Here is a 27,186-nt window from a genome sequence, read left to right as displayed (position 1 = left end):
TGGCAAATGTGTAGACATTGAATTACTCTCCTCACACTGTCTGTGAGTATTCAGAAAATGACACATCTCAAGCCTTTGCTGTCTTGTGATGGCAGCACATTCCATGTAAGACGTGCCCATTTTGCAGATGATTATTTCTTAAAACTTAGCTGTTGCTGGTTTCCAAGAAACTTCATCTTTGATAGTAGAACTGTGTTTCTTTGCTTCTTTTTGTAGTCCACCACGTATTAAAGATGAACCAGATGATGATGGGTTTTATGCATCTCCTAAAGAGGACTCCAAACCCCTGAAGAGACCTCGGGAGGATGATGAGTAAGTAGCGTGGGTGCTGGTGACTTGGATGTTTGCCTTTGGTTTTAAAAGGAGAACATTGAGGGAGCAGGTGGAATTTCAAGTGATCATCACTGACTTTTTGAGATGGGTACTGGAGGTCTGGGACCAGACTCCCCATGCTGTTACAAGTTCTCTGAGCAGGGCAGGGATAGTATTTGTGCTGTGCAAAGCAAAATGCCACTGCCTGCTTCTGCAGATGTTGCTGTGAAATGTTGCAGAACTAGTAAATAAAAAAGGAAAACCCCAGAAGGCAGGTAAAGACTGATGAGGACTGTAAAACAGAAATGTGAGCATGTGAGGTATTAACGTAGCTAAGTGGCTGCAGTGGTTTCTGTTGGGCAAGGAAATGACTGCTCAAGAGGTAGAAAATGCACTGTCAGCCTGTTTGGAGGCAGGGAGAGGTTTGCCTGCACTGCCTGGCGTGGTTTGCCTGGAGTCTCAATGTGTCACAAGTTATGCTGAGGCTTGTTGTCTCCCAGAGAAGCACGCATGATGTTTTCCTGACACAGGAACCCTCTGAAATACAAGTTCAGCTCCATCTCACTGGGATCTGCTGCTGTGCCCATCCAGCTCTTCGGGGTAGTTTGTCCTTATTAGCAGGCAGGAGTTAAAGGCCGGGAAGGGTTTCACCATGGTGGCACTCCATCCCTACAGCTCTCATTTCCAAGAGACATGGGTGGGACATCTTTTGTGTAATCACTTGCTGCCTTCTGCTAGCTTTGTATGACTTCCCCTCTCACATCTGCCATGGAAAGATTAAGAGTTGGGGTGTTGCTGTACGTTAGGGAGTGTTCTGTCTGCATAGAGCTCAAGAACAGTGACAGTAAGGTTGAGTGCCCCTTGCATCAAGGGGAAGGCTGGTAATGCAGATAATCCTGCTGGGAGCCTTGTTCCAGCCCACCCAACCAGGATGAAGAGGTGGATGAACTGTGCTGTGAGTGGCTGGCTGACATTTCACCACTGCCAGCTCTTGTTCTTGTGGGAGACTTTAACCTGCTGGATACCTACTGGAAACTCAGCACAGCAGAGAGGAGGCAGGATGGGAGGTTCCTGGAGTGTGTGGAAAAGAACTTTCTGTCTCAGCTGGTAAGGACAGCTGTGGCCTTACAGGGGTAGCACCCTGCTGGACCTGCTGTTTACAAACAGAAGTGCAGGTGGGAGATGTGGTGGTTGGAGACTGTCGTGGGCATCAGTGGGCTGAGACCACCAGCATGATGTTCTACAAGACCAAGTGCCACTTTTGACACTTTGACCACAACCCTCTGCAGTGCTGCAGGCTGGGGGCAGAGTTGCTGGAAAGTGCCCAGCAGAAAAGGCTCTGGGGATGGTGCTCAGCAGCAGCTGAACAGGAGCTCAGGTGGTGAAGAAGGCCAATGGCACGTAGCCTGTATCAGGAATAGTGTGGCCAGCAGGACCAGAGAGGTGATTCTGCCCCTTTACTGGGCACTGGTGAGGGCACCTCAAGTTCTGGGCCCCTCAGTTCAGGAGGGACATTGAGGTGTGGGAGGAAGTGCAGAAGAAGGCAGTGGAGCTCAGGAAGGGTCTGGAGCACCAGTCCAATGAGGAGCAGCTGTGGGGGCTCAGCCTGGAGAAGAGAAAGCTCAGGGGTGAATCACTCTCCACAACTCCCTGACAGGAGGGTGCAGCCAGGTGGGGGTCAGGCTCTGCTCCCCTGGAACAAGGGATTAGACAATGTCTTGAGCTGCACCAGGGTAAGTTTAGGTTGGACATTATGAGGAGTTTATTCACAGAAAGGGTGATTAGACATGGAATGGGCTGCCCAGGAAGGTGGTGGAGTCACTGTTCTTGGAGGTGTTCAAGGAAAGACTGGACGTGGCACTCCGTGTCCTGCTCTGGTTCACAAGGTGTTGTTGAGTCATAGGTTGGACTGGATAATCTCAGAGGTCTTTTCCAGCCTCACTGGAAATGAGGTTGTGTTTATGTAATTTGCCAGTACTCAATTTCACTATTGTTTGAACTAGTGGGGGGTGCAAAGAGTGAGTCTTGTGGGCAAGATCCCAGACTGATGACTGGAAAGAGAGCTGGGATGGAACATGCCAATAAGGTTATACCCATTTATCCCATCCCATGGAATCACTGAGTGGCTGCTAATGCTTTTGAATTGATTCTTCATTGAGGAAGATGTTTGTTTCAGCAGTGAAACTTGTGGAGAGGTATTGATAATAACATCTTGTAGGTTTTCTAGGCTGTTGTGCTGGATTGGGATTATTGAGTCTTCTGAAAGAGCAGAGTATAAATTATATTCTTTAGAAGTTAAAAATGCCAGCTATGCTGCAAGCTTGTGCACGTAAACTTTGTCTATGGTTTCTCTTTATTTTTAATGGAAAATGGATCAATTTCATCAGCAAATCTTTTTGTTCTTAGTGCTGACTACAAACCCAAGAAAATCAAAACAGAAGACATCAAGAAAGCAAAGAAAAGGAAACAAGAGGAAGAAGAGGTAATGTGACAGATGAGTTAATTTTTATCATAAAGAAGAGCCAGGCTATTTGGTGTGGGATTATGCAGAGCAGGGGGAATCTGATTTTGTCTGGAACAGAGCTGTGTGTGGCAGATCCCCACTTAGGGTGCACATGTTAACTTATCTGAACTGTACTTTATAAAAATTCAGGGAAACTTTCTTTCCAACCCTTAAAACAATGGGTGGAGAAGATGCCTCCAGGACATGAACTTCCAGGCTGTTCAGGCAATTCACAGTCCTTCTGTTAAGGAGCTGGCAGGGGGCAGGGGAGCCTTGCTCACCACATGTGGTAATTGCACAGATGATGTGGCAGGGTTCAGAGGCAGGGGAGATGGAAAAGAGATTACATGCTAGAAGGAAGCAAAAAGCATTTAGATGGAGCCTAGGTGGAAATTTCTTTGGAGAGGGACTTGGAAAAGGTTAGCCATAATTTGAGACTGACAAACTACACATCTAGCAAAGGCACCCTTGTGAGGCACATGTTGCAGCACCTCTGGGCAATGGGGTTAATTCTTCCCTTCAAAGGAAGTGTCCCTACACTGAGCATGCACCAGGATAATCCCAGAAGCTGCCTGACCATGGTGGTTGTGCTCTGCAGCATTTGCCAGACCAGACACAGCAGTACAGGCCAGGGAGGAGGTTCTGTAACACAACAGTTCCCTTCCCATGGCCCAGACTTGCCCCCTATCAGGTGATAACTGGCTGTGTGCATTCAGCATTTCCCTAGTGTAAAGTAAAAGAATTTGCCTGAAAACTTGAGTGCGACCATCAGCAGACTTTGACTTAATGGGATGATCTAAGAGCACATTTATGTGGTGAAGGCCCAGGAATTCAGCTCTTATATACCCCAAGAGAGAGTCTTGTAGTTTTAACACATCTTTTCAGGGGAGGGGGGGGAAATACACTAGCTTGTTCTAACAGGATCTTACTCATTTTGCAGGACAGCAAAGCAAAGAAAGTCAAGAGCAAAGATAAGAAAGTCCCTGAAGCAGACAAAAGAAAGAAGCCGAAAAAAGAAGAGGAGCAAAAATGGAAATGGTAACTATATATAGTCAGTGCTGTAGGCTCCCATCTGCACCTGGGCTTGCCTGTACCTCCCATGCTGGCTGAATAAGCACATCTGGCTTTCTCTTCTGTTGATTCATGAGGATTTGTCCTGAATAATTGGCTTACTTTCTGGTAAGCTCTAAATAAATATCTCATTCACTGTGTTCATCCTCTGAAGTAGAAGTGATATCCCTAAACCAGGAAATAAGTGTTTTGTTGGGTTGTCTGGGTTGTTGTTTGTTTTTTCTTTTTTCCTATCTGTGTCATGTAGAGGCTGCTATAATGATCAGATACCAATATTCCTGTGCCCAGAAGCTGCTCTGTGCTGAAACTCTTCAGAGCAGTACAAAAACTTGGAGGCTTGGGGGTGTCAGCAGGAATATATTAATAGGTGCAGGTGGATTAAGGAATATATTAATGTGTGCAGATGTGTTAAGCAGTATTCTAGTAGAGTTCCATAGAGGTACAGCATGAGTGGGTGCCAGCTGTGCCTCTCAAAACTGCTCCTGCCTCTGGCACAAAAATGAGACTTGATCAAGTGTCCAGTTAGTTCAGCCTGTTTGACAAATGATTTCTGAAAATGAGTTTTAAATGAAAAACACTTTCTGTCTTGCCCAGGATCCTTAAGTAACATCACTGAAGTTGTACTTTCACCCACACTTAAAGTTTTTTAGAGCCTTTTTTAAGTCTGACCTTTGTGGTTCATTTGGAAGACAGACCTGTGATGCATCAGTAGTGCTCTGTGTAAGAAACCTGCTGGATTTTTTTTTAACCCTCCATAGTAATTGAAGCTGTTATTTCTAGATTTGAGGGAGCTACCATTTTGTGTGTTTTGAAGTTTTGGCCTTAGTACTTCCCTCATTTTAGTGCATATGTACTTCTTGAAAGCATGTGTGTTTTCTGCCCACTTGTAATGTATTTTTATGACCTTTCAGGGATGTTTCCTTGATCTTTTCTCAGATAATTTGGCTGTTTTTAATAGATCTGTAGAGATGGGGAGAGTCTTTGCAGTCTTCTTCATTCCTTTCAGGTTCAATCCTTTACTCCTTTATTGACACTATTACTGATTCATTCTTAAAAAGAAAAAAAATCTTTTGTAGTGTTTATAGTCTTTACATGTTTCTCTTTAACTGTCACAGCTTCCTCAGAACATCAGCACTTGCAAATCTTTTTCATACTTGAATACTCCCTTTAGAAACTTGGGTTTCCAGCCTCTCCCCAAAACTTCCCCTTTTCCTGAGCAATCCACTTTTTTCTCAAATCCTTTGACAGCATATTTAATGTGCTGTAACATTACCAAACTACAGGGACACAAAGCAACAGGAAGCTACAGAAGGTCTTTTTAAGCCTGTTGTCTTTTTGGCTTTGTCTCAGCTCCCCTTTCTGGTTCTGTCTAACAATATTCTGTTATCCCAGCTCCCTAGCTCCCTTCTGTTGTGGGCTGTATCCTTGAACAGCAGAGCTTTACTGGAAAGCTGTGCTGCTCTCCCCTCCCTTACCTGGGCAGCTCAGGCTCCTGTAGTGGTGTTAAGCCCTGCAGTTTGTGCTTACTGCTGAGGAAAAGTGCCTTGGAAAGCATGTTTTGCAGAATTTGGCACAAGGTAGCTGATTCCTTCTGCTGATGTTCCTGTCATCCATCTGCAGCTCTGTATCGCCTGTCTCTGCTGGACAAGGTTTCATCTGCACTTCACTTGTTTCTCTTAAGGGCATTTTATGTTCCATCTGAGTCAATTTTCTGAGCATCTGATACCTTTTTTTGGCTGCTTCCTCAAGTGCTTGCTGCCTTGAGCATTTTGATCCTCACTTGTGTGAATGCTTGATGCAGACATCCCCAAGGCACTGGCCTCATTCATCACTGTGTGCAGCTCTTGCCGAGGTCATTTTCATGCCCCATCAGTGTGTGAAAAATGTGATCCAGAAGTGCACCTTAGGAGTACTTCTCCCCCCTTGTGTTACAGCAAGTTCATTTCCTTGAGATAACATATCCCTGAGGTTTGTTCTGGGTTTTTTTTTCCCCCAAGAATGTTCTCTCTTTTCATTCCACTTGAAAGATCTTCTCCAACTTTTCCTTCCTGAGCCACCCTGGCATATTTAGACAGGGTTGATGTGGGATTTAATTAAGAAGCCTTTATGACTGATGAGTTGTTGCTGGAATCAGTAAGCAGCATTCTCCCACAAAATCCTGTGTACGACATTGCTTTAGAACCAGAAACTGCCAAGGGCAGTGGTGCTGTAATGCTTTTCCTGTTTGAAACTAAATGAGGATGAAAAATGAGCTACACTCAGGAGACTCACTTTTATCTTTTGTCTTAATGCTTATGTGTGATGTGTAGGAAGGTGGAGGTGGGATTGGGGATGGTTTGTGGTCTTTTGGGGGCACACTTTCTGGTACTTTTGAGCTTAGAAACTACCCCATGAATCCCATGTTTCCTTGTAGCCTTCCCAGAAGGCACAATGTCCTTCTGCTGTCTATTTAAACTGCTGCCTTTCTAATACTGCTTTTACATGCATCCTTTGTAAAAGAACAGAAAGGGATAGAGGTACTGAATTTCTCACCAAGTAAATACCAGAGGAATAAATTTTAAAAAACAAGAATGACAAACCTGTCCTGAAAAGCAGTAACTACTGTGAATGATGCCCTTATTTTATTCTTACTGGAATAAAATTGCTCATTGTGAGGAAGAAGTTTATTCTGACTGAGAGTGGTTTAGATTTATTTTGCTGAAAGGAGCTTCTGGGTAGAAGAACCTAAGCCTATGTTTGACAAAATATTTATATTTCTAGCTTCTACTTAATAAAAGAAAAACAAAACAAAGCATAACAATCATTAGGAATGTAAATATTTGGAATCTGTGTCAATATTGGTTTCTTCTATCAACATGGTTTACTCAAGCCCTCTTTTCAGCCAGGGACTGAAGTCTGACATGCAGTTCTGTATTGATATCTGGGTTTGGGTGCTTTGCTGTTAAAGCTGTTGAATCTCATCAGAAGTCAAATCCAGTGGTGTGGTTAAAAATGGTGCCTTTCAAACTCCAGCCAGCTGCTGTGTTGCTGCTGCTCCTAAATTGTTGGTATACAGACACGAGTGAAGCATTTTGAGTGTCTTCTAGCAGAAACTCTTGTCTCTGTACAGTGTTTATCTTCCATGCTGTGACTTCTATCTCAGTAGAGATGAAGCAATCAGTCAGTGCATCACAGCTCCTGAGATTCAGGTAATCCATGCACATCCTTCCTCAGCTGCTGTGGCACCTGGAATGGGAATGCTGCTCCTTAGGGCTGACACCAGACAGAAGCTTAAACCCCTCTTTTTTATTGTCATGGCTGCTCAACAAAGTTGTCTGGGCAATTCAGAGACTGAGTGCTGTGACAGGTTAATGGCCTTCCAGCTGATTGATCACTAAGGTGAAATAGCCTTTCCCAGCAGGGAATCCTGTGCCAGCAGCATGTAGCAGTAATGTCGTGGTAATCATGAAAGGAGCTTGGAGGGGAGGAGTGTGGAATCAGTGGCCTGGCACTGGGAACTGGGGGGAGGATCCTGGCCTGGCCAGGACCCTTTTCCCTGCAGATGAATTGCTGACCCTGTTCCCTTGGAATGTGGGATTGGTGGCGCCTGCCTTGCTATGTTGTGATACCAAATGCATCACTTGAAAAGCATTTTTATAGAGCATTTTTAAGGCAAACATGCAGTTTTCTGGGCTGCTCTGTTTTTTATTCAGCTATGCTTTTCTTACTCAGAGAATTGGAATGAATTTAAAATAACAGAGCAGGTTTTAGTCTTTCTTGTCCAAGCAGGTTTGTTCTCATTTAGGTCATAAATGAACATCTGTTTCTTTATCTCTGCCCTTAATGGCATATTGTCCACATCTGAAAGCAGCTGCATAATATACCACAATTGTTTGACTTTGCTGAGCAGGCATCCTGGACCTGATGTTGGATCACAGCTGAAACTAATTTGGCATGATCCTAGCTGGTTTACAGGGCCCAAGTCTTATTTTCTTAAGATCTAAGCAATTTCAGCTGTGTGATTTTGTGAAAAGAGGAGCACATGAGAGGTGAGGAATAGGATGGCATCAGATAATCTGCAGCCCAGTTGTTCTGCTCATGGTTATGACTGTGCTTTTAGAAAAAGGAAAAGAAGGAAAAAAAGAAATTAAATAGTGATAGTACATTGAGTATTTGTTGGTGGTGTGTACCTGGCAAAGCAGTGATTTCTTGCTGGTTTAGCATACTCTCCTACCCATACAGTAATAAAATGAAGATTGGGAGCTTAAAATTGTATTGGTTCATATTTCTGTCTTGAAGGTGGGAAGAAGAGCGCTACCCTGAAGGCATCAAATGGAAGTTCCTAGAGCACAAAGGTCCTGTATTTGCTCCACCATATGAACCTCTGCCTGAAAATGTCAAGTTTTATTATGATGGTGAGTTAATCTGTGTTCCTACTTGCTAGGAAGAGAAATAAACATCTCAGGGTATTGCAGTGTTCTTCTGGGGACTGAAGAGCTGAGGAGGTGGTTGTGTTTTAGTGGTTCACTTAAATCATCTCCTCAGCAGCAAAGTGAGGTCTGTGGATGGAAAGAAATTTACCTGAGCCTGCTGAATTCTGCTCACTGAAGTGACACAGGGATTGAACCTGCTCTCAGTCCCTTATGGGGTGAATCTCTCAGGTTCCTTAGCAGAATGAGGGTGTCTGATGCCTCAGACTAGCAGTGACCAGTGGAGTATGTAATTGTAGCTGCCTCATCACTGGTCACCTTTAGGCTTGCTCTTGTTTTCCTTAACCTCATGAGCTGCAACTTCCATCATCCATGGTGAAATTCATCATCATTTGGTGGCATGAGTGAAATAAAAGACAATTGAATTTGGGTACAGATGATTAGGGTCTTGTAGGAATGAATGGGATGACCCTGGTCTCAAGGACACAGCCCTCTCATGTAAGTTATGGTCCCATTCCCTGACCACTGCCTGTGGTAGAACTAATTGGTGTGGGATTTAAATATCCTGAGCTGCCTGACTGCTAGAGGCTCATGTGGAAGGGATTATATGATGTGATGCCTGTTGGAGCCTGGACTTGATGACCTGTGTGTTTCCTTTCTGTGATCATGTTAAATGAAGGATCAAATTAACCCAGGATTGAATTAAGTGGGAGGTATTTGAATGGATGAAAATGTAATTTTTGGTGATGGGGACATCTGCACATGGAACTCTTCCAGGAGCAACGTGCTGTTTTCATGTGACATGACACAGTGTTTTGAAATACTGAGGAATAGGTGGCATTACATTTTCAGCAGCAAAGTAGTGAAATAAATACGCTGTAGCCTATTAAAGGCCATCTCCAAGCAAGTAGCACAGTGATCAAGGGTGTCTGCAGCCTGCTTTCTTAGGGTTTGATAAGAACTGATGCAAAGTTGGAAATTGTTTTCCTATACTGAAAAATGCATGATCTCTCCTGTTGTCTAGAGAAGGGGAGGGGCAGACTGCACTGTGCTATCCCTTGGTGCAGACAGCAATAAGCTCCTCATCTCTCCAGCCATCTATTTCTCAGAGCCTCTGCAGGGATTTCTGCAAACTCTGCCTCTGTCATCACAGAAATTCATCAATAAGCTGAACAGTCATGGGCTGGGCAGGGAGGGGGTCTGGCAAATAAAGACATCCCATAAGTCTTCCTTGAGAAACTAGGCAAAAAATCAGATGTCTGATTTACACAGCAGCTGCTGAGAGCCTCTGTCTGTGCTCACAAGGCATTGTCTTACTGCAAGATTATCCCAGGGTGATTTGTAGAGCCCAGTAATGAGGCTGTGGCTGGCCAGCAGCCGGCTCACACTGGAGGAATCTGTCCCTGGCTTAGGGATTCACTGCCTGCTTTCATCTCACGTAAAAACTGCTGGGGCTCTTGGAAGTGCCTGCAGTACTGACTCAGGGAAGGAGCTTGAAATGCCAGAGCCATCCTTTTTCAGTGCCTGTGGGTTAACCAGTCACTGCTCATAGGTGGCTCTGACTTGCACATTTTTCTGTAGATGGGGCAAGGTAAGAGTGTGGCACTTGCAGTCATGGCCATGGGGGTTTTTCCGCTTGTTTTGTCCCCTGATTGCTCTCTGGTTTTCAGTTTTAAATCAGGTAACTAGTATTCATGCCTCTGCAATAAATCCTTTCTTTACCAGCTCTGTCACTAAAAGCCTTTTCAAACCTTTGTGAAAAATAAAAGGAAATTATTTTCAATGAAATATATTCTAAAGTGATTAGATAAAGGTGTCTGAGCCTTCAGCTAGCTGGGAAAAATATCAGACATTTTAGCCCCATAACATGTTACTAACGCGATAGCCTCTGTTAAGCTGAAATTGCAGCCTGGAAAAACAGTTTCCCTTGCTGTCTCTCCCTTCCCCCATTTCCTGTTATAAGCAAACAAATGCTGTATTTTAGGTTACAGCTTAAAAATTGGCAGAGTTAGTGTTGGTTTAATTTGATTGTGGAATATTCTCAGATCATTGGGAGGATGTTTTGCTAAGTCCTATTTTACAAGGCTTTATAGATCTTAAGGCTTTTTAGCTGACTCTCATGCTTTAATTTTAGAGATGATGCAACTTTTGAAAATATGTAGTAAACCCAAAGCATGGTAATTTTTTTTTTTCCAAGAGCACAGATTGAACAGTTTCCTGTGTTCACTTGTGTGCAGTAAAATGGTTGTTAAAAATCCCCAGGTATTGACATCCAGGCATTGGAATTTTAAATATTTCTTGCAACTAAACTAGCTGGAGACATGAGCTGCATGCAGAATCCTTCAGAGGGATCACTGGCACCCCACATTTTATCAGGAATGCAGTCAGGACCAAAAAATGCTCAATAGGAATGTTAGATGTTGAATGCACAGCCTCAGTGCAGCAGCAGCCTCTTTCCCTTGTGCTTCATTCTCCCCTTGCAGCCGTTCCACTTTGTGCTGCAGTCATGCAGAGAAGCTGGAATGTGACCCCTCCATTCACTGACAGCTCAGTCTTTCTTAAAAATGACTGCCTTGTGAGCCTGCTTTGGAGAGGCAGGAGTGCATTCCCACAGCAGAGGGAACAATTAGCAGAACCCTGACACGTTTCCTTGCAATGAGGGAGAGTTCAATATTTGGCATCTCCCTCCAGCCTATTTGCAGAGTATCCAGAGGAAGGGCTCTTCCTGCCTACAAGTAGCTAAAGGCTGGAAGGGCTGTTCCAAGGTGGAGTCTGTCTGTGCATTGAAAAGGAATACAGAGACTGTTTTTCCCACATGTCTGAGTGCTGGAATATGAAATTTAATAAAATCCCTGCCTTTTGGACATCAAACAGCAGTGCCTCCCCAGGAGCACGCCCAGCACGGGGGTGGCTCAGCAGAGGGCTTCCTGCAGCAGGCCTTTCCCCCTTCCTGCCCTGCAGCCCAGGCCTGCCTCACATCAAGTTGCTGTTGCTTTTTTTTAATGTTTAGATTCCAGAGGAAATTTTTTTCAAAATGTTTGTGGTGGAAGTCAAGCAATTGTGCTCCTCTGCTTCCTTTGTCCATTCAAGTTGCTGTATTATGTAACATCTCAAGACAAACTTCTCTGTAGTAAAAATATAATACTTTAGGGTAGTTACTGTGTTCTCTTTATGACTTTGTTTCCTGTTTACCATTTTCTTTAAGAAGAAAACCTTTCTTTGTAGGTAAAGTCATGAAGCTGAGTACCAAAGCAGAAGAAGTTGCCACATTCTTTGCAAAAATGCTTGATCATGAGTACACTACTAAGGAGATCTTCAGGAAAAACTTCTTCAAGGACTGGAGAAAGGTATGCACATGGTCCTGGGCTGCAGGATATGGCTGTGAACATGGCCAGTCTCCTCAGCACTGACCAGAGAAAAGGGGCTGCTCTTCCATGCACATGAAAGTTGGCTTGAGGCAACTAAATGCTGCCTCAGACTGTAGCTGTGAATTTTCCCATTTATCCTGTAGTTTCACCAGGAAGGGCCCTACCATAAATGCCTTTCTCAACCAACAAAGTCAGGTTCCTGTGTTGCAGCACCATGGGGTGTACTGACTTGCCTGTTAATGCCTTGTGTAAAAATCAGATTTGCTGCAAGGAAACCCCTTCCAAACAGAGATGTTCACTTCAGTCATCAGCCATAACAGCAAGCCTCAGATAAGTTTGGAGCAGTTTTCCTGGATATATTTCTGGGTTTTTCTCCCCATCCCTCAGCAGTCCCAGTCAGGGTGTGGGAGTTCTTTGGAAAGTGGTGCAGCATTGCCCAGTGCCTGGGGACATCAGAACCCTGCAAGGCTCCTTGGGATCTGCTGCTTGTCCTTCCCTCTTTTACCTCAGCTGGAGCGAGCCTGTGCAAGAATTTGGGGATTCCTGGGGGGGTTATTGTGAGAACCTGCCTGTGGTTCCTGTTTAGGCTGCCTGGAGTAGGGTAAGCTCTGCTGTGCATGAAAATTTTGTGTGTGTGTGTAAACTTAAAGCACTGCTTTCCTTCTGCAAGGAAATGACCTCTGAAGAGAAGAGCACTATCACCAACCTCAGCAAGTGTGACTTCACCCACATGAGCCAGTATTTCAAAGCTCAGTCAGAAGCTAGGAAACAGATGTCCAAGGAGGAAAAACAGGTACCAGTGGGAATTCTAGGAGGCTTCATGGTTGTAAACATCTTTGTGCAGTCATTCCCCTTGCTGTGCATATGTCAGTGTTTTTCACCAGCTTTCAGATTATTGCTTCCATGTGAGCTGTGCAGCTCAGGTAGGGCAGAGCACTGTGTTTACAGCTGAATCTTCATCCTGACTTGAAGTGATATTGGTAGGGCTGATCCTGCTTAGGGAAAGTTAAGTCAGTAACTGCTTAAGTTAAGTAACTGCTTAAGTCAATAAAGAGAATCAGAGGTGCTGCCTCTGGGCTCACTGGTCCCTGGGAAATAATGAGCAGTGGATAGTCAGTTAAAGATGGCTTAGATCAGGATGGTGGAAAGGATGCAGCAATGCCATTAGTCAATAAAATGAGAGAAGAAATCTTAAACATCAAGTAATGCTGTTTTTTGAATAAAAAATGAATTTTATTATCCATCAGCATGGCTACATGTCTCGTAGGTTAAGAATTAAATTAACTGCAGTGAATGTTGGAAGGTGGAAACTTTCCCCAAGTTCTCAGCTTGATCTTCTGCAATGCTCTAGTAATTGTTCTTTGAATGAAGGGCCTGGCAGCTTGGAATTAACAGCCTTTGGGATCAGAGGGATCCCATCAGAATGGAGAGCCCTTGTCTTCCTGCTGTTTCTGTTTGATAAATGTGAGCAAGCCCTTCAGTTCCTGTCCATGGTGGCTCTTAAAAGGGAGCAGAAGTGGCTTTTTCTGTTTCTTAGCTGGTGCAGCAGTGCTGTCTGTGGGTCAGATGTTTTATTTTGAGCTGCAGTGTTTTTATTTTTCCTGCTATATAATTAGAGTTCAGGCACAGAAGTATGCAGTGAAATCTCAGCACATTCTTTCTTAGAAGACTGTGTTCTGCTTGTGAAACCATTTGCTGACACAGGCTTGACATGCAGCAGCCTGGAGACATTCCTTTGCCTGCTTTCTGATGCTGAGTTCAAACACTGAAGTCTTTTATACACAGAATTTTTATACATAAACAACAAGACAGGAAGTCCAGTAGATGTCAAATGCTCAGTATAAAATGTAAAATAGCAGTACTGTGCTGGGGGTACCCTTGAAGCTGAGAGATATGGATAGAGATACACCCCTCTATTGTGGCAAAATTGTAGCTGCCTTCACCAGCACTGATCTGTTTCCCTCAAATACACCTTTTCAGAGTTTTCACACATTCTTTCCCCTTTTCCAGTTTGTGCTTTGTGCATTTTATGAATGCTTTTCTGGCCAGTGTAATGCACTTGACATGATGGGGATCTGGTTTTTGGTTGGGTCTTCAGCATTAGTGTAGTGCAAATACAAAAATGTTTCAAATCTTGCCATATAAAGATGCGTGGGGTGCTGCTTTTGCCATATCATCTTTGCTTTTGGCTTTTCCCAGAAAATCAAAGAGGAGAACGAGCGGCTATTGAAGGAGTATGGGTACTGTGTGATGGACAACCACAAGGAGAGGATTGCCAACTTTAAGATTGAGCCGCCAGGTCTGTTCCGAGGCCGTGGGAACCATCCCAAGATGGGGATGCTGAAGAGGCGCATCATGCCCGAGGACATCATCATAAACTGCAGCAAGTGAGCCCTGCATGCTTCACACCCTGCCTTTGCTTTCTAGAGCTCATTTTTAAAACCCTCTCTGAATTGATACTCAAACATGTAGGATTAGGGATGCAGCTTATCTTGTTCTCATATGGATAAGAAACTGAGTCATACAAGCAAAGACTGAGCAAGGCAATCATGGGTTTCTTGTAGAACTTTTTCAACATATTTTCTTCCTCACGCCTACAGCCTGCATCTGCCTAAAGTGCCTTTCCTGCTACTCTTTCCAGAAAATAATTTTCTTATACATAGGTTGCCCTACCTTGTCTTCCATGATGTTGAAGGCTAAGGTTTGGTGGGCTTTTCTTCACTCTCTCTAGTCCTTATAAGTGTCCACACTATTCGTGTTCACAAATCAAAACTGGTCCTAGCAATTACAGTATAATTCTTCAGCAGGTACATGTTAGTAGCAATTACATTCCTGATCTTTGTTCAATTTTATTTACTTGGTTTCCTGCTTGTGGAGATAATGCACTTCTGTTGCCTCAGTTCCTTTCCCTGCACTTTCTTTGCATTAAGTTTATTACCTTCTCTATTTTGATGCTGGTGGGATTTTCTTTAACTAACTTTTATCATCTGTTTTGTGATTCTCTGTAGGGATTCCAAAATCCCTGCCCCTCCACCAGGACACAAATGGAAGGAGGTTAGGCATGATAACAAGGTGACCTGGCTGGTGTCATGGACTGAGAACATCCAAGGCTCTATCAAATACATCATGTTGAACCCTAGCTCAAGAATTAAGGTAAAGATCCAGTTAAAAAAGCAAAACTGAAGCAATTTTGCTGGTCATATTTCCAAGAAGCAAATGTAGCTCATGGTTAGGAGAGAGATAAGGGGTAAAGCTGTATCTGGCTGTTTCATTCTGCAGTGGTTGAAAAACATAGGGAAGCTTCTGTGCTTCTGTTCCCCCTTGAAAAGAGAGGATACAGTTACTGCCCAGGAGAGCAGGTGAAATCTGGAAAAAGTCTCCTGAAAAGCATCGTGTCATTTCTAGTAGGAATGCTTCAACCTGTGTAAACCTAAAAGGAAGCAATTTATCCAAGAGCAGTCTTGCACTGGTGGATATTTCACATACATTTGGCCTTAACTTCCCCTGTGTGGTGTTGCAGTGAAGTTCTAACCATGGGTTGTTAATTAGTTGTTTGTAAAATTAAAAACCCAGCCAGGCTCCTGGCTGAGAAGGCTGATGAGGAGCTCATGACTGAAGGAAAATAAACTCCTGCTGTGGGAGCAAATACCCAGTCTGTGGATCAAGTCCATAAAAGCAAGAATTTAAGCTCCTTTCATGCAGTCTTTTTCTGAGAGATTTTTTTCCTGGACTGGAAACAAGGAGTTTGTCCTACAAATACAGGAGGAAAAATATCTCTATTCCTTGTGAATTCCTGCCCTCTTTTTGCTGTGTCTTGAATATATAATAATGATGATGAACTGTTGATGTTGCTTTTGCCTTTTATGGGTATTTAATTACACAGCTGAAAGAACATAAGTGCCATCTGAATAAAGCAAAGGAAACCATTTGTATTTTGAGAAGCAGGGAAGATGTGTTCTTTTGTGTCTCTCTCTAGTTGCTTCCATGGAAGTATTTAATATCATGGAAATCTGAATGACCTGCAGCTGTGTGGCAGCACAGTGTGAGGCTGAGCTGTGCAGCAGCAGCATCTCAGTGCTTTTGTACAGCAGGACTGTTTGCCACACATGGGCTTGCAAAGCCTTGAGATGCAGATTGGAGCTCATCCTCTGCCTGCTCTGTAGTGCTGACTCTGTTCCAACTTCCCTGCAGGGTGAGAAGGACTGGCAGAAGTACGAGACAGCTCGGAGGTTGAAGAAATGTGTAGATAAAATCCGGAATCAATACCGAGAAGACTGGAAATCCAAAGAGATGAAGGTTCGGCAGAGGGCTGTGGCACTGTACTTCATTGATAAGGTGAGGCTCCTTCCTTGGCTCCTCTCACCCTCCCTGTCCTGCTGGGAATACTTGGGAATGCTGTGTGTTTGTCTTGAAGGCAGAATTGAGCCCAGTTACTGAGGTGTCCTGAGACTTCCTGGTGGGCAGGCTCCTTTTCCTTCCCATTACCTGGAATCCAGAGCAATGCACTATTGTACTGAACACAGCTATTTCAGGCAGCATTGTTTAGTTCAGGCAAAACTCACAGCCTGGTTCCAGAATCACCCAGTTGGATTAGTGGGAAGTTTGTGTGGGCCTTTTGTCTCCAGCTGCTTCAGTTTTCCTGTTGGGAATTTCTGCTGGTTTGTCACCTCTTCAGCATGAGGTCACAGTTGTGAGGTTTTGTAATTATGCTAATTTCTTCACCACAGCATAAAGAAAACTGCAGTTGTGTTGATGCATTTAAAGCAACATAAAACCAGTTCCCAGAGAGCTGCTCCCTAGTAGCATATGGTGTCTTGACTAAAAAAGGTTTTCTTCAAAATGGTTTGATGTAGACTAGGGACCTTGGATGTGAATAATTCTGGTTTCATATGACCACTGAAGATTTCAAAAGTTAGAAATTGTTTTAGCCAGCACTGTGGTTTTATGCAGCCAAGTGTAGCATTTAGATAATTTACACAAGCCAATATTTATATAACCTGTATGCTATTTGAAATATATTTAGTGTGCAGTGAATAGGTTGGATCATAGAAGATGAACAACTGAACTGTATGAATTGTTTCAAGTTGAATTCACATGGAAGTCAATTTGATTTTTAAAAACTGCCACACTTTTTGAAATTAATTTCCATTACTCAGACCTGTCTCACAGTTTGAGCTACTTAATGAGCAAAAGTTAGTAAAGCATCCTGGCTTAAACTCTTTTAAAAAAAAAAAGGAGATACTCTCCTCTGGACCCTGCTGTTTTAAGCCAGTATCTGAAGGTTTGCAGCATCTCTTTATTCTGGGGACAGTTTGAATTCCTTACCTCTCTTGTCTTGATACAAATGTAGCTTGCCCTGAGAGCTGGTAATGAAAAAGAAGAAGGAGAGACAGCTGACACCGTGGGCTGCTGCTCTCTGAGAGTAGAGCACATCAAGCTGCATCCTGAGCTGGATGGGCAGGAATACGTGGTTGAGTTCGACTTCCTCGGCAAGGATTCCATCCGATACTACAACAAGGTCCCTGTGGAGAAGAGGGTAAGGCACTCCACAAGCACATACATACACTGAATAGCACAGAGGTGTGGTCAGCACAGTCTGCATGCCATTAACAGGTTGCTTTACCACTGCTCAGATACCAAGCCAGAAAATAAGTCAGTCAGTGTGACATCCTTGTGGTGTGGCATAGCCCAGCAGATGAGATGTTCAGACATCTTGCAGCTCTTCCCTGTGGTCTCAGTGTGAGGAGTTGATGTACAGAAGTGTAACAGCTGTGTTAGACAAGCTTCCTGGGTCTCATTTCTCATCATCAGAGTTGGTTTTGTCACCTGTAGATGCTGGAGTTGCCCGTGTGATAAGTTACAGCATAAACGGTTGTGAAATGCTGCTGGCACTGGCAGAGCAGCAGTTTGATTGGGGCTTTGATAATAGACACCTCTCTCACAGTGGTTTGGGTCACGTTGGAGCTGAGCCCTCACAGATAGATCTTGATCTTGGCTGCTCCAGAGCCTGTGGAGAAGGTGCACTGATAGCTCTGGCCTGTGAACTTGGGTGTCTGCCAGCCAAGACTTCTTATGCCATGTCAGTTCTTTTACTTCTGCTATCCACCAGTTTCAAATCTGCTGTGATTTTGGCCTCATTTCAGAATGAATCCCTATCCAGCAGCATGAACCTGGAGGGCACTACGCAAAAAATTTTTTGTGGGTGTAACAACTTTGCATCTGGCCCACAACTCTGTGGTCTGAGATACCCTGTGTATAATACTGTGGAATTTCATGACAGCCAGCAGTAAATGTTGGTGCCTTGAGGAGCAAAACAACTGGAAAAAAAAATGAAACTACTGCTGCTCTAGAAATTAATGTGTGCTGGAATTCTTGGTTCCCTTGTAAAGAAGAAAACATATTTTTCTATTTAAATTTATTGGTATCTCTTGGTATTTTTTCAGTTCTTAAAATGGGCAGTTGAGTATTGTGGAACTAGAAATCTTTGTATATTGGCTGTCCATAGAAGAATGTGCGTTGTTGAGAAGCTGGAGAATTGGAGCATGCAGAGCTGGGATCTGTGGTCTCTGTTATAATCAAAGATGCTTTGATTATTCTCCCTACCCCAGTGGGACATGTTTGGGATGAAATTGTATGAAACAATGCAGCAGGGTTGGTTTCTTGGAGCTTCAATCCATGGGAAATGGCTCAGGAGTCTCTTGGGCACGAGTAATAATGGAGAGTAAGGAAAAGGCAGCAGCTTGGGAGTCTCTTTCTCTGTTAGGCAGCTACACCAGAGCAGTTAAGTCTCCTGACTGTAATTTTGATCCAAAGGATGATGAGGGCATCTTGTTGCTGAGGAGGAACCTGCAGCACAGGCATTGCATTGAGAGATGGGTCTTTGCCTGCTGGGAAGTAACATCCAGCATCATCACTGTTCGTGAAAGCAGTTTAATGGCTCCCTGGCAGTCCTGCTTTCAGACAACTTTGTACTGCCCAGTGCTGTCTGGTCTGTGTGCCTGACATTCCTGGTTTTGTTTTCCTGCAGGTGTTTAAGAATCTTCAGCTGTTCATGGAGAACAAGCAGCCTGAGGATGACCTTTTTGACCGCCTCAATGTAAGCACAGAGTTCATGGTGAGGGTGGTGGAGCATCCTGAGCAGGCTTGCTCTGCACCAGGCAGTAACAGCTGCTCTGTTCCAGAAATGGTTTCAGTGGAAGTTTTCTTCCAGACCACCTCAAAGCAGTGAGGGTCTGTCTCAGCCTGGTGTCTGAATTGTCCACTGTGCCCACAGGTTCCCAAAGCAGAGGGCCTTGGTCCTGCTGAGCCTGCCTGGCTCTGACCTGGGGAGGTTTTTTCAGAGCTCAGAGATGATGAATGTGTGAGGTGACAGATTTTCACATCCCTGTCTGCACACTCGGCTCTGTGGGAGCACTGTGGTGGTCCAGGCACGTTTATTGTTGTTGGAAACCAAAACCTCCGCACCAAAAAAAATCTTTTTTGGCCACTTGTGGTACTTGTTTCCAATGTAATACTTGTTGGTTCTTTGTTCACTTTTGCTGTGGTTTCAGTCATGCTGTGGCTATTCTGTTGTGGTCAGCTCTGAGTGTACCAGGTCTCAGCCATGGATCCTGAGGTTTCACAAACACTGTGGTCATTGCTAGTGCTCACTGTCGTCTCCTTTCTGCTTCTTTAGACCAGTATCTTAAATAAACACCTTCAAGACCTTATGGAGGGGCTGACAGCCAAGGTATTCCGTACTTACAATGCCTCCATCACGCTACAGCAGCAGCTCAAGGAGCTCACGAATCGTAAGTCTTGTTCCTGAAGCTGTGAGGGGAACAGATCTTACCCTGCAAAACAGATCTGGCTTCCTTGGCTGAGCCACAAGCTGTGTATCTGTTCACCACTTCCTTGTAACAGTTCTCCCAGTGCAAATGTCAGGCAGCTGAGGTCTCTGACCAAAAATCTGCTGTAAGACAGTATTTTAAGGTAGTTGAGCAGAACACAACTGACTAGTGAGCACACCAGGGTGTGCTTTCCAGGTTATGCCTATCCTTAACCAGATCTGTTTGCTTTCTGTTAGCTGTCAGGTGCTGTAGATGACAGGCAAGGCAGGTGCATGTGTAACAGCCCCATCTTTGATGCTGCTCATGCACAACCCCTGTGAGCAGTGCTGCCTTGCCCTTTGCAGCTTTACCAAGTGGGCACATTGCACCTGTGAAGCCCAGTGGTGTCCTGGGCAGGGTGGTCCTGCTGTCCTCTGCTCTGGCTGTGCTTCCCCTCTGTTGAGTTGAGGTGGTGTCAGTGGTGATGAGGAACATCCAGAGGGAGTTTGGGGCTGGGATGGAAGTGGCCAGCTTGGGACTGTAATTGGAGTGCAGTGTTGAGACTGGACAGAGGAGGGGAAGGTTGGTTCTGCAATGGCTGTGGGACACTGGCTGTGGCACCACACCCCAGAGAACTCAGGTGTTCACCACTCTCCTGTCCTTCACAGCGGATGACAACATCCCAGCAAAGATCCTCTCCTACAACCGTGCCAACAGAGCGGTGGCCATTCTGTGTAACCACCAGAGAGCTCCGCCCAAAACCTTTGAGAAGTCCATGATGAACCTGCAGAGCAAGGTACCTCCCTCTGCCCAGCTCTGAGGGCTCCTGCATCTCAGGAATCGGCATTCTTTTCCCTTGGGGTGGAAGCAGGGCCTGCTTTTCCCTGTCGGGAGTTGGTGTGCATCAGATATGGGACTTCCAGTGAGCTGGAAGGGGCTTCTCTGAGTTGTCTTTTACCTGTAAAGAACAAGGTCAGGCCCTTTTTCTGCCCTTCATCTTATAGCTGTGTGTTCTGCTGCCTTTGAAATTTGAGAGCAGCAGTCTCTGTATCCCCTAAAGAACCTGGAGTGGGCAGCCACCCCTGTTGTGTGAATCCCAGGCCATTGTCAGTGGTATATAGTACATTATGCCCCTCTGACTTGACCTCTTCCTTTGCAGATTGTTTCTGGTGAAGGCCATGAGGTCCAAAGGGGTTAGGTCTGTTCCTGGTCTGGTTTTAGAATAACCTTCACAATAAGGAGTTCTGGTTTGGCACTGCAGTGTCCCCTGCTTCCATAACACCTAACATGGCTGCCATCACCCTAGATCCTAGAGCTTGGGGATGTTTAAGGGGAGTGGTTGAACAGGGGCTGCAAAATGCTGAATTTCCCTGAATCCCAAACTTAGTGAAGTAGAACTGCCTGAGGCATTAACACTTTGCAGTGTGTAGGATTTGGGGCCGATTCCTACTTGAGGGATCAAGGATCATTCTTCCATCAGAGAGCTGGTAGTGGTGATGGGATACAGTGAAGGCAAACAAGCTGCTAGGACGGGTTTGTTGGCCAGACCAAGCCAATTCCTCAGCCTGCATGGTTGTAGCTGTGTGGGAAAGCTCCCAGCACCAGCTTGTCTTTGGAAATGAGTGAGGCCCTGTTTTCTGAGGGGGATATCTCACCACACGTGGCTGTGCAGTGCCCAGTGGCCTGACTGCTCTGCAGGAGTGGGAGATTCTGAATGTGGTCACAAAGTGGCTCTCTGGGTCATGCTGCCCAGGGGTGACTGACACAGCTGTCAGCAGCTCGTTCTCAGTGCTGCCATCTGATTTTGCCTCTCCTAGATTGATGCCAAGAAGGAGCAATTAGCTGATGCCAGGAGGGAACTGAAAAGCGCCAAAGCTGATGCCAAGGTCCGGAGGGATGAGAAGTCTAAAAAGTAAGGCTGGTGTTACTGGGCTGAGCAATGCTCCCAGAAGGGGTCCTTTCCTGGCCTGTGATTTGGGAAGGCTTTCTTTTGCCCTTTTCATTCTGTGCATGAAGAAATGGCCACCTTTGGGATGGTCTGACCTGCAGTTCCTGTCGTGGTCACTCGTGCCCAGCCCTCAGAGCTGAGCCCCTGCCAGTGTTCACCCACCCTGCTGCTGCCCAGGACCAATGTGCAGCAGTGCTGCCTTCCTGGGGAGCCTGGGCTTGCACAGTTAAATAATTAATTAATTGCACAGGCATCTCCCTGAGCTCCCCAGTCCCCATTGGAAGCCCATGGCACAGACCATGTGCTGGGGCTCCGTGTGGGCTCTGCAGAGCAGCCACGGGGGAGCTGAGTTACAGGAGCTCTGGAAGCAGGATCACAGCATGACTTACTGAGGGATAGATGGGCTGGTGTGGGAGTGGGTGTAGCATCAGAACAGTTCAGGCTGTTGCTTCCAACCCTTTAAAACAAAACTGCTGCTTAAGATTCCTGCTCTGCCTCTTGGAAAATGTCAGTTCTTAATTGCATGTGCTGAGTGTGTTGTAGTCACCATCTGTGCTGACACAGCTGACCTGTGTGGCTGGTGGCATTGCTTACCTTGAGCAGAGTCCCTCTAGGTTCCCACAGTGCTGACAGGGCATTAGGAGTTCAGTGCTTTGTTCTTTGCCACCCCAGGACTGTGGAGAGCAAGAAGAAAGCAGTGCAGAGGATCGAGGAGCAACTGATGAAGCTGGAGGTCCAGGCTACAGATAGGGAGGAGAACAAGCAGATTGCTTTGGGCACCTCCAAACTCAACTATCTGGATCCCAGGATCTCTGTTGCTTGGTAAGCCCTGCCTGGGGTGTGCTGGGGTCACCCACCCCACTCTTTCACCTGCAACAAGGACAGGGTCTCTGGCCTTTCCTTTATTGCTAACTCTAACAGCATCTCCTCTCCTGCAGGTGTAAGAAGTGGGGAATTCCTATAGAGAAGATTTATAACAAAACCCAACGAGAGAAATTTGCCTGGGCTATCGACATGGCAGAGGAAGACTATGAGTTTTAACCTGTTTTTATTGAGATGAATTTTATGGGAAAAGGGAGTAGCCTGGTTTTTAGGGAGATTGATAAACTGTGAGCCTTACTTGTCCTTGGATGCTGGGGAAGGGGGAGGAAAGGGGCAAGTGAGCATCAGATAAAACAGCCAACATCTTGCAGAAAGAATAACTTGGAAATATCTTAAAGGAGCTGAGCCAGTTGTCCTATGGACAACTTATTTAAAAATGTTTCAGAGATCCAAATTCTAGCTGTCTGGTTTGTGTGGTTTTTCTCTTGAGGCAGGGCAAGTGGATGGGGGATTTGTCAACCTTCCGCCAGGCAAATTCACCATCACACTGAGAGCATGGGAATCTTTAGCTACTGTATACAAAATCCAATTATATTGGTGCGTTTTTACAGTTAGGGTTTTGCAATAACTTCTATATTTTAATAGAAAATGGACTCCTTAACCCCTGCCCTTCCCCTCCCCCTCCCGCCCCATTTCAGAATTTAACAAATAAACAAAATTTAAGGAACCCAACGCACCTGTTACAGCTGTCACTATAGTCATGGAAATACCCAAATCTTTTTCAATTTGTCACTTGAAACAGTCGTGGCATTGGAACATGAATTTACAAAAATCCACCACATTTGTTCAGAGCAAATCATGATGGGAAATCGGCCTCCTGACTTGAGTGTTCCTATTTTAAATGTGAATTTTTATTTCTTTTTAATTATTTTAAAATATTTAAACAGTTTTCTTTCTTTATGATCTTAAAGATCGTGTAGGTTTGGGGAGCGGGTGGGGGGAGGGGGCCATGTGATGGAAAGATGTGTGTGGAATTTGAGGACAAGTGAAATTGGAAACAAATGACATTCCCATCACCCTTTGTTCTGAACACGCTCTGTACACTTCCAAGAATTATCTACTTTTTAGGTTTGTCAGACTGTTTTACCTTCCCCCCCCCCCCTTTTTTTCTAAGCCCCACTCCTCTCTTTTACTTGAAAGATTTTATTGTGTAAAAAGAAGTTTCACAGGTCAATAAATTTTGAGGGAAATGAGCATTGGTCCAAAAAAGGAAAATAATCAAGATTTTAGGGCTTTTATTTTTTTCTTTTGTAATTGTGTAAAAAAATTTTAAAAATTAAAAAGCAGAATTTTAATGTGAAACCTTTTTTTGCTATAATCATTAGTCTTAGAGGCATTGTTAGCGTAGTGTGTGTGCAAGACCATTTCCTGCAGCCTTTCCTCAACAAGTATCTTCTATTTTTATCATGAATTCCCTTTTAATCAACTGTAGGTTATTTAAAATAAATTCCTACAACTTAACTGAGTGTTGGTGTCTCTGTGTTCTTTCACCTCTGGTCCTGGATGTGAGGCCCCCGCGGTCATTGGATTGGTGGGTGCAATTCCTGTTGCCAGCAGGAATTCCCTGAAGGACGTGCCCATCCCTGCCTTGCTGTGGTTGTGCTGCACCCTCTGTGGTGCCCAGTGTGCCCTTCCATGCAGGCACAGCTCCCAGTTTGCCTTGTCCTGGGAGAAGCCCTGCCCAGAGAGCAGGAGCAGGGGATGGATGCAGTGACCCCAGAGCTGCTCGTCCTGGTTTCTCTGTGCCTTTTACTCAGCCCCAGCCCTCTGCACAGAGCAGGATGGAGGGAGAGCAGCTCCTTCCCCTTCATGGCTGGGAAGGGCAGGTGATGGCAAGGGCAAGGGTGATGATGCCAAAGGTGAAGGCAAGGGCAGGTGATGAGCTGATGGATGCATTCTCCTCCCTGGCGTTGGGAGCAGCCCTGGCCTGGTTCCTTGTGCATTGTGGAGCAGACACAGCCCTGGCTCCTCTGCAGGCACCTCCCCGTGACCCCAGAGCTGGGGAGGGCTCCCAAACCCCTCAGGGTGGCTGTGGGGTCAGGCTCGGCCAGCTGAGCAGGGCAGCCAGCCCTGAGCAGGGCTTCCTGCTGCTCACTGCGATCTTCAGGCACTTTGTTGTGGCTGCACAAAGCTGGAGTTTGGCAGGAGCTGCCGTTTGCTCTCTGGGGCCTTTCCAAGGTGCAGCGGTGAAAATGCCAGAGGAGAGGGAAAGGGGCTCATTGTGCTCCCAGCCTGCCTGTGCCTGAACAATGCAGCCTGTAAAAATATCATTTCTATTTATACAGCCCTCCTTCCCGCCTGCAGACCTGGCCCAATTATCCCCTATCCTACAAACTCCAGTATCTTACACCACTGAGCAGGGAATTGTGGAATGCAGTGGGAAGGGATGTTCTGTCACAGAGGGGTTCCCCCACCCCAGCACTGCTGCTGGCAGATCCACCTCCTCCCTGGGCATGGTGGGGTGCTCTGGCCAGGCTGGGAGAGCTGTGTCTGCCTGGAAGTGCAAGGCCAGGCTGGTGTCCAAGGCTGGAGTGTGTTGTGCCTCTCTGTCAGCGAGGAGGAGAAGGATGTTTAGTGCAAAACCCACCCAGCTCCCTCCCAGCACTGGGGAGCACGGGCTGTGTTCTGGCCAGGGGGCTGAGGAGGGTTCAATCGGTGGTTTTGCCTGTGGCACAGCAGGGTGAGGACCACACACCCCACGCTTTCCATGGAGAATTCCCAGAGCCCACTGAGTCACTGTGCAAACAGAGAAATGGCCGCAAACGTGCCACATCCTGTCTTGCATCCCTCGGCTGCTGCAGCGCCTGTGCCCGCCTGCCCCGGTGCCACCACCCCCGCAGCACGGCCTGTGTGTGGCAGCCGGGGAAACTGAGGCAGCAAGTGCTGAGAGTGCACAAACGTAGCTTTCAACTGCGTCTTGTGCAGCACGAGTCCGGCGGCCAAGGGGAGGTGCAAAACCCTGCAGGATGCAGCCCCATCCCCCTTGAAGCCTTAAGGATTCCAGGGTTGAAAATTGAAACCAGGTGAACGCGATATTAAAAAAGTGTGTGCTCCCTGCGCAACACTGAGGAGCGGGGACAGAGAGCCCGGAGCTGCAGCGGGTTTCTCACCCAGAGGGAAGAATGCAGTGCCGGGAAGGGGCAGGGGCCGTGCCCAGCCCCGCGGGGAGCGAGCGGCACCGCGCCAGCCCCCGCAGCGCTGCACAGCCCCGGGCGGCTCTGCTCCCCACCCCGGCACAGCAACACCGCGCTGGGGCTGCCAGCGCCGCCTGCCCCCTGCGCCCTCCGCATCCTGCTCCCCGCAGCACCACGGAAGCGCTTCCCCCGCGGGGATTTTCTCAGCTGGTGTTGTCTTTACCCAGCGCAGAGCAGGCAGGAATGAATAAATAACCCCGAGAGGAGCATCGCTCCGAGGGACTGCAGCACTTTGGCTGAGTGTCCAGCACCTCCTCTCAGTGCAGGAGAGGGATGCATCCCTTCCCAGACACTGCTCAGAGGGATGCTGGGCTGTAGCAGTGGGCTCAGAGCGCTGTGTCCCTGGATTTTGTTCCCCAGGCCTTGAGCACGCCTAAAGCCAGAGGTCACCTGGCCATTGGCCTGTTCCTGGTGGGAGGATGCAGCTGCTCCACGAATCCTACAGGATATGGGGGATGGCATCCCGTGCTTTGGAGCTCTGAAGAGGGAAGTGCTGGGGCCACTCCGAGGGGATAATCCCCCTTTTCCCTGAGTTGTTTGCAAGGGGAGATTCCAGAACCCGCAGGCTTCCACAGCCACATGATGAACACAGTCCAGGGAATTTCTTCAAAAGCAAAACAGGAACATAATGGAAGTTTTTGCTGCCCTAAGGGGTGGGGGTGATTGTTCACAGCCTGGCTGGTACAGGAGCTGGGATCACCAAATGGGGCTGTCAGGCAGCAGCGCACAAAGGCTGTCAAATTGCCTGTGCTGTCCAATTAAACAGCAGAATTCCTTGGCACACAGCATCTTACACACAGAGAGCTAATGCAAGGCTAAAAAATGATCACTCAAACTTAGAAAATAAAAAATATCCATCGCAAAGAGCTCATTGTAAACCACATCCTCCGCTTGTTGGCCTCAGCCACCCTGCACTCTGAGCTGAGGACACACCTTGGCGGGTGCTCTCCATCAGCAGGAACAGGCAGTGTTTGGGAACAAGGGAGTTACCTTTTCTGCTTCTTCCACGGCCACACTCCCTTCTCAGGTTTTGCCCTCAAAAACAAGGGTGTGCCCATAATGCTCAGCTATTTTAAGACCACTGGGAGCCGGCTGCTTCCTGCTGGTCCCAAGCGAGGCCATTACACAAGGCAGGAGCCACCTCCCCGGCGGCCACGGCGCTCACCCCGGAGAGAATGAGGCCCAGAGTGCTGTGCCAGCACCAAGCACGGCCCCCAGTAACTCTGGCTCGGCTGAGCACATCCCCAGCATCCTTACTATTCCTATCAGGGCAGGTTTAGGGTCTCACCTTGCCTGTTTTTTACACCAGGTAGAATCCTAAACCACCTTATAGGGCTCCTACATGTGTGCTGGGGAATGTCCCTGTGGAGGCAGGCGGAGCAGTAGGACAGAGAGAGCTGCTCACATGTGGGATGCACTCAGGGATGGGCCCCTCACTTAGAAGTTGATGCCCCTCCCAGTCCCAGCTGTGAGCTGGAGGGGGTGAGATAAGGGCTGCTGAGCACAGGCTGCCTTGCCATGGGCCTGTGGACACGTGTGTGTACATGTGTACATGGGTGTATTCACAGAATCATGAAGTTTGGAAAAAAGAAAAAAATCATAGGATCATTAAAGTTGGAAAAGTCCTCTAAGATCATCAGGCCCAAGCATTAACCCATATTTATACATTCATACATATAAATGTGTGCGCC

The 27,186-nt window shown here is 46.3% G+C and overlaps 1 protein-coding gene across 1 annotated transcript in view; it reads left to right on the top strand.

The window, feature by feature from the left end:
- TOP1 (DNA topoisomerase I) overlaps nt 1-23,762 on the top strand; it is a 65,220-nt gene extending 41,458 nt beyond the window's left edge. Inside the window, exons 6-21 of the mRNA XM_059480657.1 lie at nt 217-312; nt 2,719-2,794; nt 3,756-3,853; nt 8,165-8,280; nt 11,521-11,642; nt 12,334-12,456; nt 13,863-14,050; nt 14,672-14,816; nt 15,855-15,998; nt 17,014-17,199; nt 18,691-18,759; nt 19,339-19,453; nt 20,140-20,267; nt 21,289-21,383; nt 22,092-22,241; nt 22,358-23,762. Coding sequence (XP_059336640.1) covers nt 217-312; nt 2,719-2,794; nt 3,756-3,853; nt 8,165-8,280; nt 11,521-11,642; nt 12,334-12,456; nt 13,863-14,050; nt 14,672-14,816; nt 15,855-15,998; nt 17,014-17,199; nt 18,691-18,759; nt 19,339-19,453; nt 20,140-20,267; nt 21,289-21,383; nt 22,092-22,241; nt 22,358-22,460 — 1,954 coding nt within the window. The 3' untranslated portion in view covers nt 22,461-23,762. The remainder of the gene's footprint in view (nt 1-216; nt 313-2,718; nt 2,795-3,755; nt 3,854-8,164; nt 8,281-11,520; nt 11,643-12,333; nt 12,457-13,862; nt 14,051-14,671; nt 14,817-15,854; nt 15,999-17,013; nt 17,200-18,690; nt 18,760-19,338; nt 19,454-20,139; nt 20,268-21,288; nt 21,384-22,091; nt 22,242-22,357) is intronic.
- Nucleotides 23,763-27,186: the final 3,424 nt, after the last annotated feature.

Source organism: Ammospiza nelsoni, chromosome 12 (genome assembly GCF_027579445.1).
Source record: "Ammospiza nelsoni isolate bAmmNel1 chromosome 12, bAmmNel1.pri, whole genome shotgun sequence".
NCBI classification, from domain to species: Eukaryota; Metazoa; Chordata; class Aves; order Passeriformes; family Passerellidae; genus Ammospiza; species Ammospiza nelsoni.
This window is presented reverse-complemented; position numbering and strand designations above follow the sequence as displayed.